The sequence below is a fragment of the Hyperoodon ampullatus genome, assembly GCF_949752795.1.
Source record: "Hyperoodon ampullatus genome assembly, chromosome: 15".
In the NCBI taxonomy this organism is placed as follows: Eukaryota; Metazoa; Chordata; class Mammalia; order Artiodactyla; family Ziphiidae; genus Hyperoodon; species Hyperoodon ampullatus.
In genome coordinates, this window is record NC_136928.1 from 66484687 (window position 1) to 66501358 (window position 16672).

The 16672-nt window shown below is 46.7% G+C and overlaps 1 protein-coding gene across 2 annotated transcripts in view; it reads right to left on the reverse strand.

Moving 5' to 3' along the window:
• Positions 1-16672, reverse strand: part of PLB1 (phospholipase B1) — a gene marked incomplete at its 5' end in the record, with an annotated part of 124874 nt that overhangs the window by 63923 nt on the left and 44279 nt on the right. For both annotated transcript variants that reach the window (XM_079721284.1, XM_079721283.1), the window contains 4 exons: positions 850-908; positions 10188-10251; positions 12284-12358; positions 13158-13229. In XM_079721284.1, the coding sequence (XP_079577410.1) occupies positions 850-908; positions 10188-10251; positions 12284-12358; positions 13158-13229 (270 nt within the window). The remainder of the gene's footprint in view (positions 1-849; positions 909-10187; positions 10252-12283; positions 12359-13157; positions 13230-16672) is intronic.

Consider the following 16672-nt stretch of genomic DNA (forward strand, 5'->3'; position numbering starts at 1 on the left):
CCTGTCCTCACCCAGCGGTTACAAGCTATTGGCTGCGGTACTCACCTCGCTTCAACCAGCTTCACCTCCTTTGTTGGTTTCAGTTTGAGGAGAGTCATATGGCCCAGGATTTCGTTGAGGATATTGAGTGAGATCATATCAATGTGAAGAGGCCACAGACATGAAAGGTGTCAGCTGGTATTTGGGGGAAAATTCAGCTGGAGGCCCTCGATTCTACTGATCCAGAGAACAGCAGCCGGACTCCTCTGTAATGAGTCGCTGTGGACCTGAAGTTCGCGAGCTTCAGAGCCCCCCTACCCTGGCTCTCTAAGGACCTGATTCTGCTTTTTCTGGATAGCTTTTTGCTGGGCCTGGGAGGTCACCACAGGCCACCTGAAGACATGGGCTGGGTCATCGTTAGTACCTCCGTCTCTTCCACTGACCCCGGTTTTCTCACGCCTCCCCCATTAGCACTCGTTCCTGTCCCATCATCCCATTGCCCTTGGGGCCTTCCCTTCGCTTTCCTACACGGACAAAACAAAGCACCGGGTCTTTGAAGGGGCCCTACACCCCACCACCCACAGGCTGTGCGGTTTGGGCTGGGTTACTTTCATTTCAGGGGCTCCTTCTGGGGTCCCCCCACTTCCTGCTGTCTCTTTCATTCCCATGTTAGGAGAGGAAGGATGAGGTTAGAAAGGAGGTGGGGAAACACGATGGGCAGGGAATGCTGGATTCCAGGGTGGGCATGGAGGTGGGGAGGGACTGAGGTTGGGACCAGAGATGGCAACGCTTCAGGTCCAGGAGTGAGATTCTCCTATTAACCAAGATCTTCTCCTCTCCTGCCCCTTCCTTCCCCCGTCAGTAACTCACCGTGAGCGAGTCACCCAGGGCTCCGATGACCTTGATGTCAGCCAGCTTCAGCCTGTGAACTGAAAGCAAAGATGAACAGAAGGTGAGCTTCTTGTCTCCTCTGAAAACAAAGGAGCATCTTCCAGGAAAACTGAGACAAAATAGAACAATTCAGCTTGGACAAAGATATTAAAAGGCCATCCTTGTCCTAAAGCTCTGCAGTAGCAGCTGTGGAGCCTGACTGCCAGTCTCCTCCTTGGGGCGCCTGGACACAGGGCTCGGGAGCTGGAAGGTGGCCCCACTTTCGGAGAGGTGTCTGCCGATGTTGGGTGAACCTGATGCCACAGGTGGGCAGTTACTCTCAGGGCGTGAAACAGCCCCTGGCGACATGATCTGGGAGTAAGGAGGGGACTGTGGTGGAGGTGAAATGCATACTTCATCCATTCTAGGATCTGTTGATAGTTGGGATAAAATATTATACCATCTTATTAGAAAAAAATCAGCTTGGTTTTTATGAAGTGAAAAGGGAAATGCCTTTATACTACTGTTTTTTAAAAACACTATGACAACCACTCTCAAGGTGACATTCACATAACATAAAATTAACCATTTTAAAGTCAACAATTCAGTGCCACTTCATACATTCTCAATGTTGTGCAACCATGACCTCTATCTAGTTCCAAAACATTTTCATCACCCCCAGAAGAGACCTGTACCCACTAAGCAGTCATTCCTCACTCCTGCCAGCCCATGACAATCACTATCTGCTTTCTCTCTATGGATTTACCTATTCTGGATATTTCATGTAAATGGAATCATAAAATGTGACCTGTGTGTCTGGCTTCCCCCACTTTGCCTAATATTTTCAAGGTTCACCCACGTTGTAGCAGGTGCCAGTACTTCACTTTTTCTTATGACTAATATTCCATTGTGTGGATATGCCACATTTTTCTATTCCTTCATCTGTTGATGGACATTTGGGTTGGTCCCATCTTTTGGGTATTGTATATAGTGCTGCTATGAACATTCATATACAAGTCTTTATTTGAATGCCTGTTTTGAATTATTTTGGGTATATACCAAGGAGTGGAACTTGGTGGGCCATAGGGTAATCCTATGTTTAGCTTTTTGATGAAACCCCAAACTGTTTTCCATAGCCTGCTACTATTTTATCTCTTGAGTTTAGGCATGTGCTATGATATGGCTAAGCAGCTACTTACTTGTATGACAAACATATTGGCCACTGAGCAGTGGCTGGGAGCCCTGGGGACAAAACAGTGGTCAGAAATGGAGAATGTGCTCAGGAAGCTCGCAGGATAAGCAGGGAATGAGAAACATCCATAGCTATAATAATTTATAGGCTGATGAATACTATGAGAGGTAATAAAGTGATAAGAGGTTCAGGAGCTGGAGGGATGATTTACCCTCAGAGGTGTGTGTGTGGTGGGGGAGGAGAGGTTAGAGCAGGCTACATGGAGAAGGTCATGTCTGAACTCAGGATATGATGAGATAAGGATGAGGTGTGGTAAATCATGTGACGTCCATAAAGAACAGATGGTGGTACAGTTTGACTTAAGTGAAGGGCATGGGAAGGATACTAACAAGAAATAACACTGGAACCATAAACAAAATGAAAAAACAACCTACAGAATGGGAGAAAATATTTGCAAACGACGCATCCAACAAGGACTTAATTTCCAAAATATACAATATACAAAGAGTTCATACAACTCAACAACAAAAAACAAACAACCCAGTCAAAAAAATGGGCATAAGACCTAAATACACATTTCTCCAAAGAAGAAATACAAATGGCCAATAGGCACATGAAAAGATGCTCAATATCGCTAATTATTAGAGAAATACAAAATCAAATGGTACAATGAGGTACCAACCCACACCGGTCAGAACGGCCACCATTAAAAAGTCTACAAATAACAAATGCTGGAGAGGATGTGGAGAAAAGGGAACCCTCCTATACATATGGTGGGAATGTAAGTTGGTGCATCCACTGTGGAAAACAGTATGGAGGTTCCTCAGAAAACAAAAAATACAATTACCATATGATCCAGCAATCCCACTCCTGGGCAAATATCCAGACAAAACTCTAATTTGAAAAGATACATGCACCCCCATGTTCATAGCAGCACTATTCACAATAGCCAAGACATGGAAACAAACTAAATGTCCATCAATAGATGAATGGATAAAGAAGATGTGGTACATATATACAATGGAATACTACTCAGCCATAAAAAAGAATGAACTAATGCCATTTGCAGCAACATGGATACAACCAGTGATTATCATACTAAGTGAAGTAAGTCAGAAAGAGAAAGACAAATACCATATGATATCACTTATATGTGGAATCTAGAATATGACACAAATGAACCTATCTACGAAACAGAAACAGCCTCATGGACATAGAGAACAGACTTGTGGTTGCGAAGAGGGCAGGCGTTGGTGGAGGGATGGAGTGGGAGGTTGGGGGTTAGCAGATGTAAGCTATTATACAATGTATGGAATGGATAAACAACAAGGTCCTACTGTATAGCACAGAGGACCATTCAATAACTTATGATAAACCATAATGGAAAAGAATATTAAAAAAGAATGTATCGATATATATATATATGTATAACTGAATCACTTTGCTGTATAGCAGAAATTAACACAACACTGTAAATCAACTATACTTCAATTTAAAAAAAAATAACATTGGAAATGTATGTTAGGGCCAAAGGCCTTTTATGCCTGGCTAACAAGTTAGGAGCTTAACATGAATATTACACATATATACACACACGTACACACATACATATACATATATATATTTACTTGCATATATACGCCTGTCCTATGTCTATCTACCCCTTTACCTTATATACATACGGACATGAATCCAAGTGCATTTTGGGAATCACACTTAAATTCCTTCTGCCATATGTGGCTCTGTCCCCTCAGATCACAAGTTCACCTCGCACTCCCCCGGGGCACCTCCTCCCATAGTCACTCCGACTTTGACACAGCTCCATCTTTCCTCAGATGTGCCTTTCATGGTCTCTAGCGGCGTGATGTTGCAGTAACTTGTCAATTAGCTTTCAGCCTTGGAAGAAGTCTAATATAGCATTTGTACCACGGGGTGACCCACTACTTCAGTGGGGAAAGAAACCCATCATTTCAGTGGACCACTGCTTAAGATGGATAAACTGAAATCTGTCTGCCAGGAGGCTCTCTCGACAGCCCTTCTTTACCAAGTCACTCTATAACGAGGGCAGTAAAACACAGAGAACAAGATGCTTTCGACACCGGTGGGCTACATATAGCCTGCTTCACTCATCAACATCCAAATCATGGTGTATGATCACCCCTGCATGGGAAGCTGTGTTAACAGTCAGTGGGAACAATGTTCAAAGAGATCTCTAGGTCTTGTCTCCTTCCATGGAGACATCTTGTCTACCTGACTTCCATACTGTCTGCAGATGTGGAACTGCTGCTCCCACTGAGGATTTCCTCTCATTGGAAAAGTAAAAGTCCCTGCCTCTTCCCCATGACAGCATGCAAACTAACACATGCATAGCTGTGAATGTGTGTATGCAAAATATAGAGATTAGTGGTCTTCAAATTCGAGCATGCATCAGAATCATCTGGAGAGCTTGTTAAAACACAGATGGTTGGTTGCCACCCTCAGAGTTCCTGATTTAGTAGGTCTGGGGTGGGCCCAAGGCTATGTGGTTAGAAGAATATTATCAAATCACAAAGCCAGCTGCACACATTAGCACACATCGGTGGGGCCAAGCCTGAGAACTTTCAAATGACCTCTTCTCAAAGAAATGAGGCTCTGGGTAAAAAAGGCAACAAAAAGGAAAATAAGACCTCCTCCCCTCAACTCTAGATGGTTTATTTTAGCTCTTGATGGCGACAGTCAATCACCGTATTCTTGTTGCCATAATGTGTAATACAGTGAATTCCGTGAACACTAACTGGTGTGTCAAGGTTAGGGGAAATCTTTAGGGCTGGTAAAATGTGGAAGAGATAGATAGATTTTCTTTGAAAGCACATTGCAGTTTGCTAAAGGGGAAGCTGAAACTGGCCATTCCTGTCTCCTAAATTTGTAGCAGGCAGAAAGGAAACACACATATATGCGTGCGCTCATGTATGTCCACATCTACGTGTGTGTGTGTATACGTGTAGATAGATGGGTAGGTATGTTGGGAGGGGTGGTTTCCTGTTGGTCATTCTGTAAGGAATGACCTGTAAGAGATAATAAACCAAATGAACCAAGTCTAGAGGGGAGGAGTTTGACTCATCTGGGATCTTATTCAAATAGAACCCAACACACATTTCATTGGTTTGACATTCTGGAGACCTTGATTTGAGCTTTGTTAATATTATCATATATGATAAAGACACAGCCTGGAACCACAGCAAAGCACTTTAGCAATTGCTCTCCTTGGGGAAAGAACTCTTTAGAGATAAGATTAAATTTGTGTGGGCTGATTAGCTAAACATTTTCTGGTACAAACTGTCCACCACCTTGAAAGCAGTTGATAAACACATCATTCACTCATCAAGATTTTTACAGAAGGGGCCTCTTATCAGAAGGCCATCCAAACTATGATAAAAGATCATGGATAGACAGAAAATGGTTGACTAGAGTATAGAATGGGGAAACTGCCCACTGGGCATGAAAAGGAACAGCAGGAAAAAGACTTGACACTTGGGAGTTTTGTCTTGTGTAACCCAACAACTTAAGCCTGGGGCCATAATCTGAAAAACCAACTTTCTCTCGACTGTCAGCTAGGGTTGCCCAACCCTTTTGCTCTCAGATTTTAGGGACTTATATAAGGACTTCTGCAATGGTGGTAAACTGCTGGCACAGGTTGGGCCTTGTTTCTGTCTTTGAAGTGCTTTGGCATAAGTTTATATGAAGAAATATGTGCCTGGCACACAGTAGGAGCTCAGTTGAATTAAAGGCTAAGGAAGTGGCTCTGTGTCAGAGACTACAGCTCTCAAAGCTTTAAATGGTGGAAACTGCAGGGAAGAGAAATACATTCATCTGAGTGTCTTGAGGGTGGGTTTGAACTTGTTCAGTAGGCTGGTCACGCCGAGGGGACAGACAGGCTGTTATTCCCTGTGGGGCGTGACTACTTCCTAGTCACAGGCTAGGTTAGGCCACAAGACTCATGAGCAGGTGGTGACTATAGAAACGGTTTCAGGATGTACACTGGACAGTAGACAGCTGATTCACAATGAAGTGAAACCCCTAGTGGTCACCCAGTGCCTGTAACCTGGGCATTTTTCATATCAGTGCTTGAATAGCTCATTTTAGCCAAATGGGTAAAATAAATGACATCAGGGACTTAGAAAGGAATCAATAGCTTAAAATAAATGAACTGTTCTAATTGATACTACTGGTGACAGTGGCATAGCATTAGCTTTGTGGACTCCTATTTTCAAATACTATGAATTTTCCCCTCTGCAAGGAATTAGCAGCTTGACTTCAAGATAGCCAGCTTCAATGGATAGCCAATGAGCCATGTGCCCTCTGGCTCTTTATTGCCACTCTTCTGTTTACAAAATGCTACTCCTTTTCTCACTGGGAGAACCTTAAGTCATCTACCAGGCCCAGCATATTTTTCTTAGTTATCCCAACTATGTTAGGGACAGGGCCATGAAGTAATATAAAATGATGTAAGTACTTATGAAGTTATAAAGTCCACAGGAGGTAGCACTCAGTAAATTGCATGTATGCACTGATCAGAAGGGAAAAATTGGGAGCACGCATGTGTGCATTCATTTATTCATGCTACCAAATAGCGATTGGTAATAAAAATTACTTACATCAGCTCTGTATATCTCATCCCAAGCCCCATGGATCAGTAGAAGAGGTTCATCACCTGTGGGCTCTGAATGGAGTGAGCGTGAGGCACCCGGGCTGCCAGGGGCCATGACCTGTTGATGAAGGCAGTATCTTATTTTGAAATTATCACTTTTCATTAGCTAGGTGTATCTGTGGGTTGGTTTGAGAGAGACACTAGAAAAGGGGACTACAAAGAAGATTTTTGAAAATAACTCTGAAGATAAAACAGTTATTTTATAAGAGAGTCTTAGTGAAAAGTTGTCTTAACAGAAGGCACTTTGGTCCAGTTGGTTTTTAAGATCGTTTTCAACTCTGGGAATTTTTGATTTGCTGAAGTAGAAATACTCCATAATTAAGATGAGTTCAACACCGTTCATCAGGCTCCTACCATGTGCTGAGTCACTGCGGTTGTAAAGATAAGATGATCTGCTCTTACAAGTATGGGTCAGATGCCTTCATCTCAATTAGAAATTGCCAACATGATCTCCAGAAGAGTGAATGACCTCACCAGTATGACGATCATCAAGGGTAATAATAACGTGACCCTGTCCTAAGTCTTTTTCCCACCCTGACAGCCACAAGTATGATTAAAATGTCCAATCATAGATCAAGCGCAGTAATGAAATGTGTTTTTTGTTTTTGTCCCGTTAGTTGTTGCCATTTTTCTGAAGACAATTTTCAGGGGACTCAGAGGTGCAGGCCCAACATTAGCCCAGCTGCCACCCAGTTGGCCAGTGCTCATGTTTTGGTCCCAGGCCCACTTGGTTAGATCAAGGAGGCATAAATCTATCCATCTGCTTATCCAAACAGCTTCTATCAGCAGAGTATCTAAGATCTCAAGGTCTCGAGATTTCTTGTGCTTACATCTTCAAGTGCCAATAAACAAGATAATCTTCAGGGTCAAGGAATAAAGAAGAGATTCACATTTTATTGGCTTTCAGATGTTCAGATATGCTCTAATGGATTGGTTGGTTATCACTGTCATGACGGGAACATAATCTAGACAGATTGCAAAATCTTTACACACCATCCTTTCAGAATGATAAGATTAAAGGAGGATGGTATCATTTCAGTGTAAAGAGTATGTGGCTGTTAAACCATTCAAATTCCCCCCTCCCTCTCTCTATACATACATACTTCTTTGAGGTTTTGCTGTTGGAGGGCCTACATATGAAGCTAACAATTTGTTTCTGCTACTGAAGTTCTGCTAGTAAACTAACCAATAGGAAGGGGCTGTCACTAAGTACGGGGGAAAAAGTCTAAAGACTGTGTGTGTGTGTGTGTGTGTGTAAGACTTTTTAAAAAAAGACTTTTGGCCTCTTGCCTTCCAAGATGGCCCACACTCTGTCTATGGAGTGTGTATCTCCCTGAATAAACCTTCTTTCACTTTACTATGTCTTGCTCTTGAATTCTTGCCTGCACAAAGCCAAGAACCCACACTTGGCGGCCATCCCAGGGACTCAGACATGACTTGGGATGTGACCATCCTCTCGCACCCCACTCTCTTTCCTGCAACATCTTTTCTGGCACCCAATGTGGGGCCTCAAAGGCCATAATCTCAATCTGCCTATTGGGCTATGGCTCCCCTCTGAAGGGTGGCTGGGACTTATCCTGAGCCATGTAGATTCAAGTAGCCTGTTAAGTGCCAGCTGACATCGCCTGCAGGATCTGGCAGAGACCAGTTCTCTGGCCATGAAGAAGCGCACTGAGGCCAAGGCTTTCCCCCCTCAGTCTTTCTCATTCTCCTATTGCTCTATCTCTTTGGACTTGAAAAGATCCACCCAGACGACCACCAAACATCCAAATTAAGACTGCGCGGCAAGTAATTGACAATTTGGTTGGGTCTAAAGAACTCCTGCTAGGGGCTTACCTGGTGGCGCAGTGGTTGAGAATCTGCCTGCTAATGCAGGGGACACGGGTTCGAGCCCTGGTCTGGGAGGATCCCACATGCCGTGGAGCAACTAGGCCCGTGAGCCACAACTACTGAGCCTGCGCGTCTGGAACCTGTGCTCCGCAACAGGAAAGGCCGTGATAGTGAGAGGCCCACGCACCGCGATGAAGAGTGGCCCCCGCTTGCCGCAACTAGAGAAAGCCCTCGCAGAGAAATGAAGAACCAGTACAGCCAAAAAAAAAAAAGACTTTTATTTTATTTACTTATTTTTTGGCTGCGTTGGGTCTTTGTTGCTACGTGCGGGCCTTCTCTAGTTGAGGTGTGCGGGCTTCTCATTACGGTGGCTTCTCTTGTTGCGGAGCACAGGCTCTAGGCACACGGGCTTCAGTAGCTGTGGCACACAGGCTCAGTAGTTATGGTTCACGGGCTCTTGAGCGCAGGCTCAGTAGTTGTGGCACATGGGCTTAGTTGCTCTGTGGCATGTGGGATCTTCCCGGACCAGGACTCGAACCCATGTCCCCTGCATTGGCAGGGGGATTCTTAACCACTGCGCCACTGGGGAAGCACTGTAAGACTTTTTCATCACCAATTCCATTATTCTGCAACTTAGTCAAGAACCAGTTACACACCGAAGTTTTGGTGAGAATATTTTTAACTTACTTGCACATCATTTGGCTAGATTTGAGCGTGTAGAGCTAAGACAGGGATGAAGGGCGGGCTGACACTTAAACTTGTTCTACTAATACTCAGCAGAGGGAGACAATGTGACTACAAAGATTTGCACACTGCAACATCTTCAAACTTCGCTTTCCATCCTGGCAGGCACATAAGAGGCATTCAACAATCATCTAATAGATGAGTGAACAAGTGAACGAATCAATGAACAAAGGAGTCACCCTCCAGGACCAAGCATGAGAACCTATCGCACTGTTGCAGAAATGCTCCTGGGCTGAGGTTGTGAGTCACGTGGGCCACCACACGGCTCTCCCGTGACCTCCCATGATCATATGCACAGAGCCATTACTCAGAGGTTGGCTCACCTGGAGGAAAAGTTTCAGCCCTTAGGCAGCCCCTCTTTGGGAAGGTCTCTGCCTAGAATGTTCCATGAGCCTCATTTTCATGGCCCAGCACCAGTCATCTTGGAAACACAGAGAAACAGTGAAAATGGCACGTCTGTAAGATGGCACGCTTTCCAGCGTTTGAGTGCACTCTGCATATGGCTCTGACCCGGAGCTTGGACTGGTTACTTCTGCTTCCTGCTTAAAGGTAGTTTTATTTTTCAGAGGATAAGTTCACCTCATCGAGGCTTCCCAGCGGGGACAATGACATCAGCTCACTCACCTGACACTGGGCCCTGTGCAGAGCATGGCCTGGCACAGAGTCAATGCTCAATAAATGCTTTCTGATAATGTTATCATATTTTAAAGAATAATCAAACACAGGCATGAACTTACAAGTATACATACAGAGCTGTATGGCCTTGAAAACTTCTCAGGTGTATCTCAGATTGTGTGGAAAGCCCCTGTCATCTTAAGGCTGCTCGTACATTGATGGTTTTAGACCTCAAATGAGTTTAAAAATCACTTGACTCAAGCCGCGTACCTGATGTGGGGATCGTGTCAGAGGGATCCTTGTCAGGACACCTGATTTCCGTTCCTTCTCTCACCTAAAATGAGACACACGGAGAAATAAGAAGAAATGGATCTTGCAACCTAAGAAACTGGGCGAGAAGTGGGCCTCTATTTTGGAAGATATCACTTAGTACAGAAACCTAAGCATCATGTAGGATTTCTCCCTCTCCTTCAACACTCACATCTGAGTGTCCACAACACCCTTTCCCAGATGTTCCCAGGTCAGCCCCCCTTCCCCAGTCCCTCAGCCTCAGGCTAAGTTCAGGCCTCGTCCCTTCTTCCTGGAACATGGCCCTGTTCACCATCATCACTGCTGCCGGCCTGTGGGCTTCCTCCCCAGCCTTCTGAACCCATTCAGAGGACTCTTTCTCTCTCAATATAAAAATCACTCCCTTGCCCAAATTCTCAGTGAAAGCACGAATTTTCATCCATTTTGCTTCTTGTATGTCCAGAGCCTAGAACGCTGCACAGTAGATGCTCAATAAACACTTGTTGGTTGAATAAGCATATTTCTACTCTGTACTACCATCAGCATAAAGTCCATCCTCCTCAGCACGGTTAGGAAGCCCCCGACATTCCAAACCATCCACCTGAGTCTCTGTCCCTCCACACCTACCTCTGCTCTTTCTTTCCCTTTCCCTCCCTCCGTTTCCCTCATTCCCACCCACCTGGCTTGACTTTTGTCACCCTCAGGCTGAGGTCATGGGTACTCTTGGGGAAGCCTTCTCAACTCTCTCCTGCCTGTCATTTGTTCTTCCGCTGTGTTCCCAGAATACCCTGTGGAAACCTTACAGCACTTTTTACATTGTGCTATCACTGCTGGTTGACTCCACTAGACTGAGTTCTTTGGGACAAGCAACATATTTGTGTTTTTATCTCCTATGCCTGGTCCCCATCCACCCACCCACCTGCCCACCCATTTAGTTATTCGGCTAATAGTGACTAGGTACCTGCTCTGAGTCCCCGCCCTCATGGAGCTTGCATCCTAATGGTACACAGCTGGTATTCAGTAAATGTATCCTGAAGATATGCATTGCTCCCTCTACTATAAAACTCATGGCATGCCAGATACTGTTATATGTGCCTTATACTTAATAACTTATTACAACTTAATAACTCTATTAGGTAGTACTATGACTATCACCATTTCCCAGATTTGAAAAACTAAGGCACAGAGAGGTGTTAAGTCCCCCTGGCACAGAGCCAGTAAGTGCAAGAGTCTGGATTTGAACCCCGAGCCAGCTCTCTCAAATCACGGCACCATGTTGCCTCTCAGATGTATCCTTACTGCTGTGATATTAGTTAGAAAGCTCGGGACAAGCTGATAAATCAAGTCTTTTACACTGTATCTCTTGGGCTTTGTGGTGCAGGCCCAGGCCATCAGCTTTGCCTATACCACTGGGAGTAAATCGCACCCTCTTTTATCCAATAGGGAGGCAGGGGTGGTGCTGGGACCACCACCAAATTCGTCTCAACCCATATTGGTCCCCAGTCCTCTGAGAAGGAGGACAACCTTCAAGTGTTTCTTGCATCCTCAGAGGAGTGCAGAGTGCCCTATCTAATCTTGACAGGAAGTATCAGAAAAAGACTCATACGTCATAAGCAAGACGTGTGTGAGGCAGCCCCTAAGGTGTGGCCGACAGCTGAGGCTTTCCGGTCTCCATGCTGACAGCTTTCAGACTTCACCCCATTTCCCTGCCTTTTCTGGACTTTCTCTTCAGATTAAGGGCTCAGATGAGTTTTAAAGGACTTGTCAGAGATTTGGGAAGGGCCTGAAATTCTTGTCTCGCATCAAAATAGACGGGGAACAGGCAGTGCTGAGCCCCCCAACATACCCTGTGAAGCCATGGGATGCTGGCTGCTGAGGCCATTTTAAAGACAGAGCTGGAGGGCGGCCCTGCTTCAAGCACCAAGGGGACAGCCACACATGTGCTCCTTCACTCTTCTCCAACCTACCCATGGGGGTCCAGAACACAAAGAACTGCCCTGGAAGCTTCAAAAGACTCAGCAAGGTATGGCCCCGGGTTCATTTGCATGTTTGTCAATCACAGAAAAACCGCTCCATACCTCAAACTTCGCATGGGATTTTAGCAACCTGGGCAGATAGTTGCTGTTCCTGTAGGTGAACAGATAGGGATTCTCCTGCAGAGAAAGGTAATGCGTTGTAACCACGATCCAGAAATCTGTATCCTATAATCACCAACTTTTATCACCCAGCAATGCCTTTGGCCAATCTGAAACATTCATACCATCCTTTAAAGGATGAGAGAAACATTCTCTGGCTTTTCTTCTCTGTACTGCCCATTAGTTCCCTGAAGGAGCTCATTAACATTTTGAAATTTCCCATTTGCAGCAGTCAGCATCTTTTGCTCTCTACCCGAGGTTCATGCCAACAGGCAAAGTAGGTATATTTCCATGAAAAGAGAACCTAATCTTAAGTTTCCTGAGAGCCGAGGCAAAGAGGAAAAGAGGGCGAATTATACAGTTCTTACAGCCTGGTAACAAAAACTTACCAATTCATCAATAAAGCCAAAAATTTGACTAGCATTAAGTGATAAAAAAGAATTCTATTCATTTACATTCAGTTATTTTTTCATTAATTTATTCAGCAACATTAACTCTATACCTACTATATATTATGCACATATTTAAGATACGCATCTTAGCATTTGGGGCCAAGTGAGCCGTGGCTTTGTTCCTATGGCCTCTACAAGCACGGAAGGGGCCTCAGTTCTGTTAAAACAGCTCTCCTGGCCCACAGTTATAAACCTTAGGGGTGCCCAGGCCCAGAAGAACAGACCCGAGACTCTAACGGGCTAATGTCTCAACCAGGTAAGACCCACTTTGCAGCAAAGCCCCCTGCTTTGTGACCCCACCTTTCTCCCCAACTCAGCAGGAGATGCCGCCCCCCGCCCCCCCGCCCCTTCCAGTCCTTGCTTACCTGAGAGGGACATTTCACTGGCCTTCTCTCCTTTGCACTGAATGGCTCATCTTTCTGTCCTGCTGGCTCCATCTAGAAAAGAAGGTGATGTTTAGAACCGAAAAGTCTTACACGGGTGGCGGCATCCTAGGGTACCACTGAGAAAGGCTCATTAGCTCAGTGTTTCTCAGAGTGTAACCCTGGGCGGGCAGCATCAGCATCACCTGGGAACACGTTAGAAATGGCAAATTCCCAGCCCGCAACTCTGGGGTGGGGTCCAGCTCCCTGTGCTTTATCAAGCCCTCCAGGGATTCTGATGCATGCTCAAGTTGAGGCCCACTGCGGGAGAGGAACCACTGATTCCCAGCCCACCCCTCCTGTTACAGGGGAAACTGAACACCAGGGAGGCTGAGCTGACACAAGGACATGGATGTCCAGATTCCACCAAATCGCTCTCATAGGGTCACCGGCTACCTGATCACCCAGGAGCCAGTTATTCAGCTTGATGTCACATCCCCCTCCTTGCTGCCCTGCCACTGGCCGGCTCCCTGATTAAATTTCCCAGAGAGGAGAGTAGGAATGCGAAGGAAGGGCAAATAAATGTCTCTCATGTAAACCAGCAGGGAATGAATGAAACCCTCTGTCACCTGGCAAGCCCCATGTCTTTACCTGGGACACAGAGGTACAGTGACATGGGACATAGCACGGCGCCACGCTGACAACTAGAGTGTCTAGCAATTCAGGAACAGTGATAGTGGTACCAGTGGCTGATAGAGGCAGCTACTTAAATGATAACTGAAGCCTATCTAACAACATGGACAAAAAGTGTATGGTGTACCCACCAGAGAAAGCAGCATAGGATCAGCTCAGGTAAAAGCATTGGAGGGAAGATCGAAAAATGAAGGCGGTTGGAGAATTCAACGGAGCAAGGATTTTAAGTTCCTTCTGTTATTTTTAAATGTTCATTATACATTTGTAAACACTTAACAGAAAAATACAGTGGCTTTGAGAGATCACAGATTTTCTCTTGCACGCGCCGTCTTCTACTGTTTGGGGACCTCGTGTTTGCTGCCAGCCCTGCTGCCCAGAGGAGCTGGGCTCCTAGGTCACCGGGTCCCTCCTCTCCCCTCTCCTCCCCTCCCACAGACCTTGACGGGGGACAAAAGAGGCAGGAGGCTACAGGATGAAGCCCCCCATCTGGCTCCGTCACGGGCTCTGCCATCTTCCACGAGCCTTTTAGATTCCTCAGCAATGTCTTATCCCGGCATCCGTGCCCAACAAACAAGAAGCAGGGAAAGAACTTTACCTTCTCAGGTAACCTTCCTTCACCCAAAGGGACAGGATCAGATAAGAGGGTGTAATTAACCTTCTGTAAAAGGAGTGGCAACCTTCTGCTCAGGGGCTGGAGGAGGAACTGCACTCCCCATCTCCTTTCAGTTTTATTCTGATGGTGGACACTCCTAAGTATGGGATTCCAACCCAGAACTTTCAGGGCTGCTCTGAAAGGGAGTGCTCAGTGGGCCTGAGTTGGTGGCCCAAGGTCGAAGTGGCCTGACTCTCTTCTCCAATCTTTCAAGAATTTAATCAGTAATAGAATCTGGAAAGAAATGTTGAGAAAGCCACGTTGTGATCATTTTAGTCGAATGGATATAACAGAACCTAATTTTTTAAGGACTCCAAAGGAAAATTCATAGGTTTTCCCAATAAACCCATTTGCACTAAGAACCTTGTCCTAAATGTCTCTTTATCCGTCACCTCCATCCTTCCTGCTGTCATTCATCCCCTTTACACATGCTCTGATCCTCCATCCTCAGGATGGAAAATGACTCGGCTATATCAAATGACCCTTTGCGTGTCCCCCCATCCACCACCCTGCACACGCCCGCACACACCCTGGGGACGCTGGTCTTGTCCTCTTGCTCCACTCTTCAGCCCTTTAATTGCTCACATCTCTTCTGCACAGCCTCCCTGCCCCCGAGATGAACTGGAGCATGGCAGGGGTGGGGAGATGACCTTAGACATGCTTGCAAGAGTCCCACTTGACTGTGAGCCCTTCTCACCTCGCCCTGCAGCTCTGGCGCTAGCACAGGGCTGGGAATAAGGTGGGGGGGCCGTGACCGCTGGACCTGGCAATTGAGTCCTCACAGGTGGGTCTCATCAACACTACGGTTACATAAGAATTATCAGAAGTCACTGAGGAGGCAGGAAGGGGCCAGGGAATGAATTACGTCCCAAACACAAAATCCTCCTCTGCTTCGTGCCAGGAGCTCTGCTTCCATCTGGGTGGCTCGTGCAGCCAGGTGTGTTTCCGAAGCAGGGCCGCTCACGATGTCTGCGTGCGTGTGTGTGTGGTTTTCTTTCACTGGCCCTCAGAGCTTACGCGTACCTCGGGACTTGGCCCGGGGAGCAGACACTGTGTGGCCCTGCACGGTCGCCACCATTGCTGTGTCCTAGGTCGAGGCCAAGCAGAGAAGCGGTAGAAGCTGGGCCCCTCTGGTCACGGTGATTCTGCTGGCCCCTCTCTGCTCCCCATGTAAGAGGGTGGCCCTCACTCGGGGCTCTTGTGTGTCTGCAAATGTGGGCATGACGGACATAGCTGGCTTTTACCTCTGTAGTCGCAATTAAGCCCAACAACATAGAGGCACACAGAGGTGGAGGCAGGGGGGCTCCTGGCCTCCCCATGTCCCTGGGAGGACACAGGAGGGAACCCAAGGGTGAACGGCTCCTATATTTTCCAAGGTCCTCTGAGGCCGGCAAATAGAGAAAATGGGGCCCAGAAAGACCACAGGACTCACCTCAAGAGACAACCGAAAGCACAGCTGGACTCAGAACCCAGGTTTTCTGGCTCCTTACCCAGTGCCCTTTCCCCTAACCTGTTACCTTCGCAATTTCTCATAAATTAACCTGCAGGAGCTGTCCATGTGTTCTGGCAGCTGTGCTCACTCGGGAGCCATGGGATGGTCTGGCATTTTGCCTGAGAGGAAGTCAGGGGACACGCTTCCCTCCTCACTGGCTCGGCTACAGGGACCTCGAGGCCTCTCCCTGGGAAATGACTGCTGGTTGGTTGGGCAGGTAACTGCCCACCTAGGAAAGCCGCCTCCTCCCCAAAGCCCCTGGGACACCTACTGGGTCCCAGTCCTTTGGCCTTGAGTGTGAGACCTTCTGTTGCCCTCTGGGCACCTGCCCATCCACACCCTCGAGTGGGTTTCAGGACGCCGTGCGTGCCGTGTGCCTGTCTGATTGCACAGGGCACTTCATTCATTCGTGGGGCCTCCTTATCCCGTTCCTCTCCCACCACCCCTTGCTAGTGCATTTTATTCTGTTCACACAGCTCCTCTTGCCTGGGAATGCCAGCCCCACCTCCTCTGACATATTTCCCCCCAACCCAGGCCGACAAAGCCAATTCCAATCCCACCCTCGTGGGGCTGTCCTGGCCTCTTGCCCATATCCCTTCTGGGTGCTCTGTCCAGGGCATGACCTTGTTCCTGCTGTGCCCTTCCAGCTATTCGCTAGGCCATCTGGTGTGTCTCCTGTAT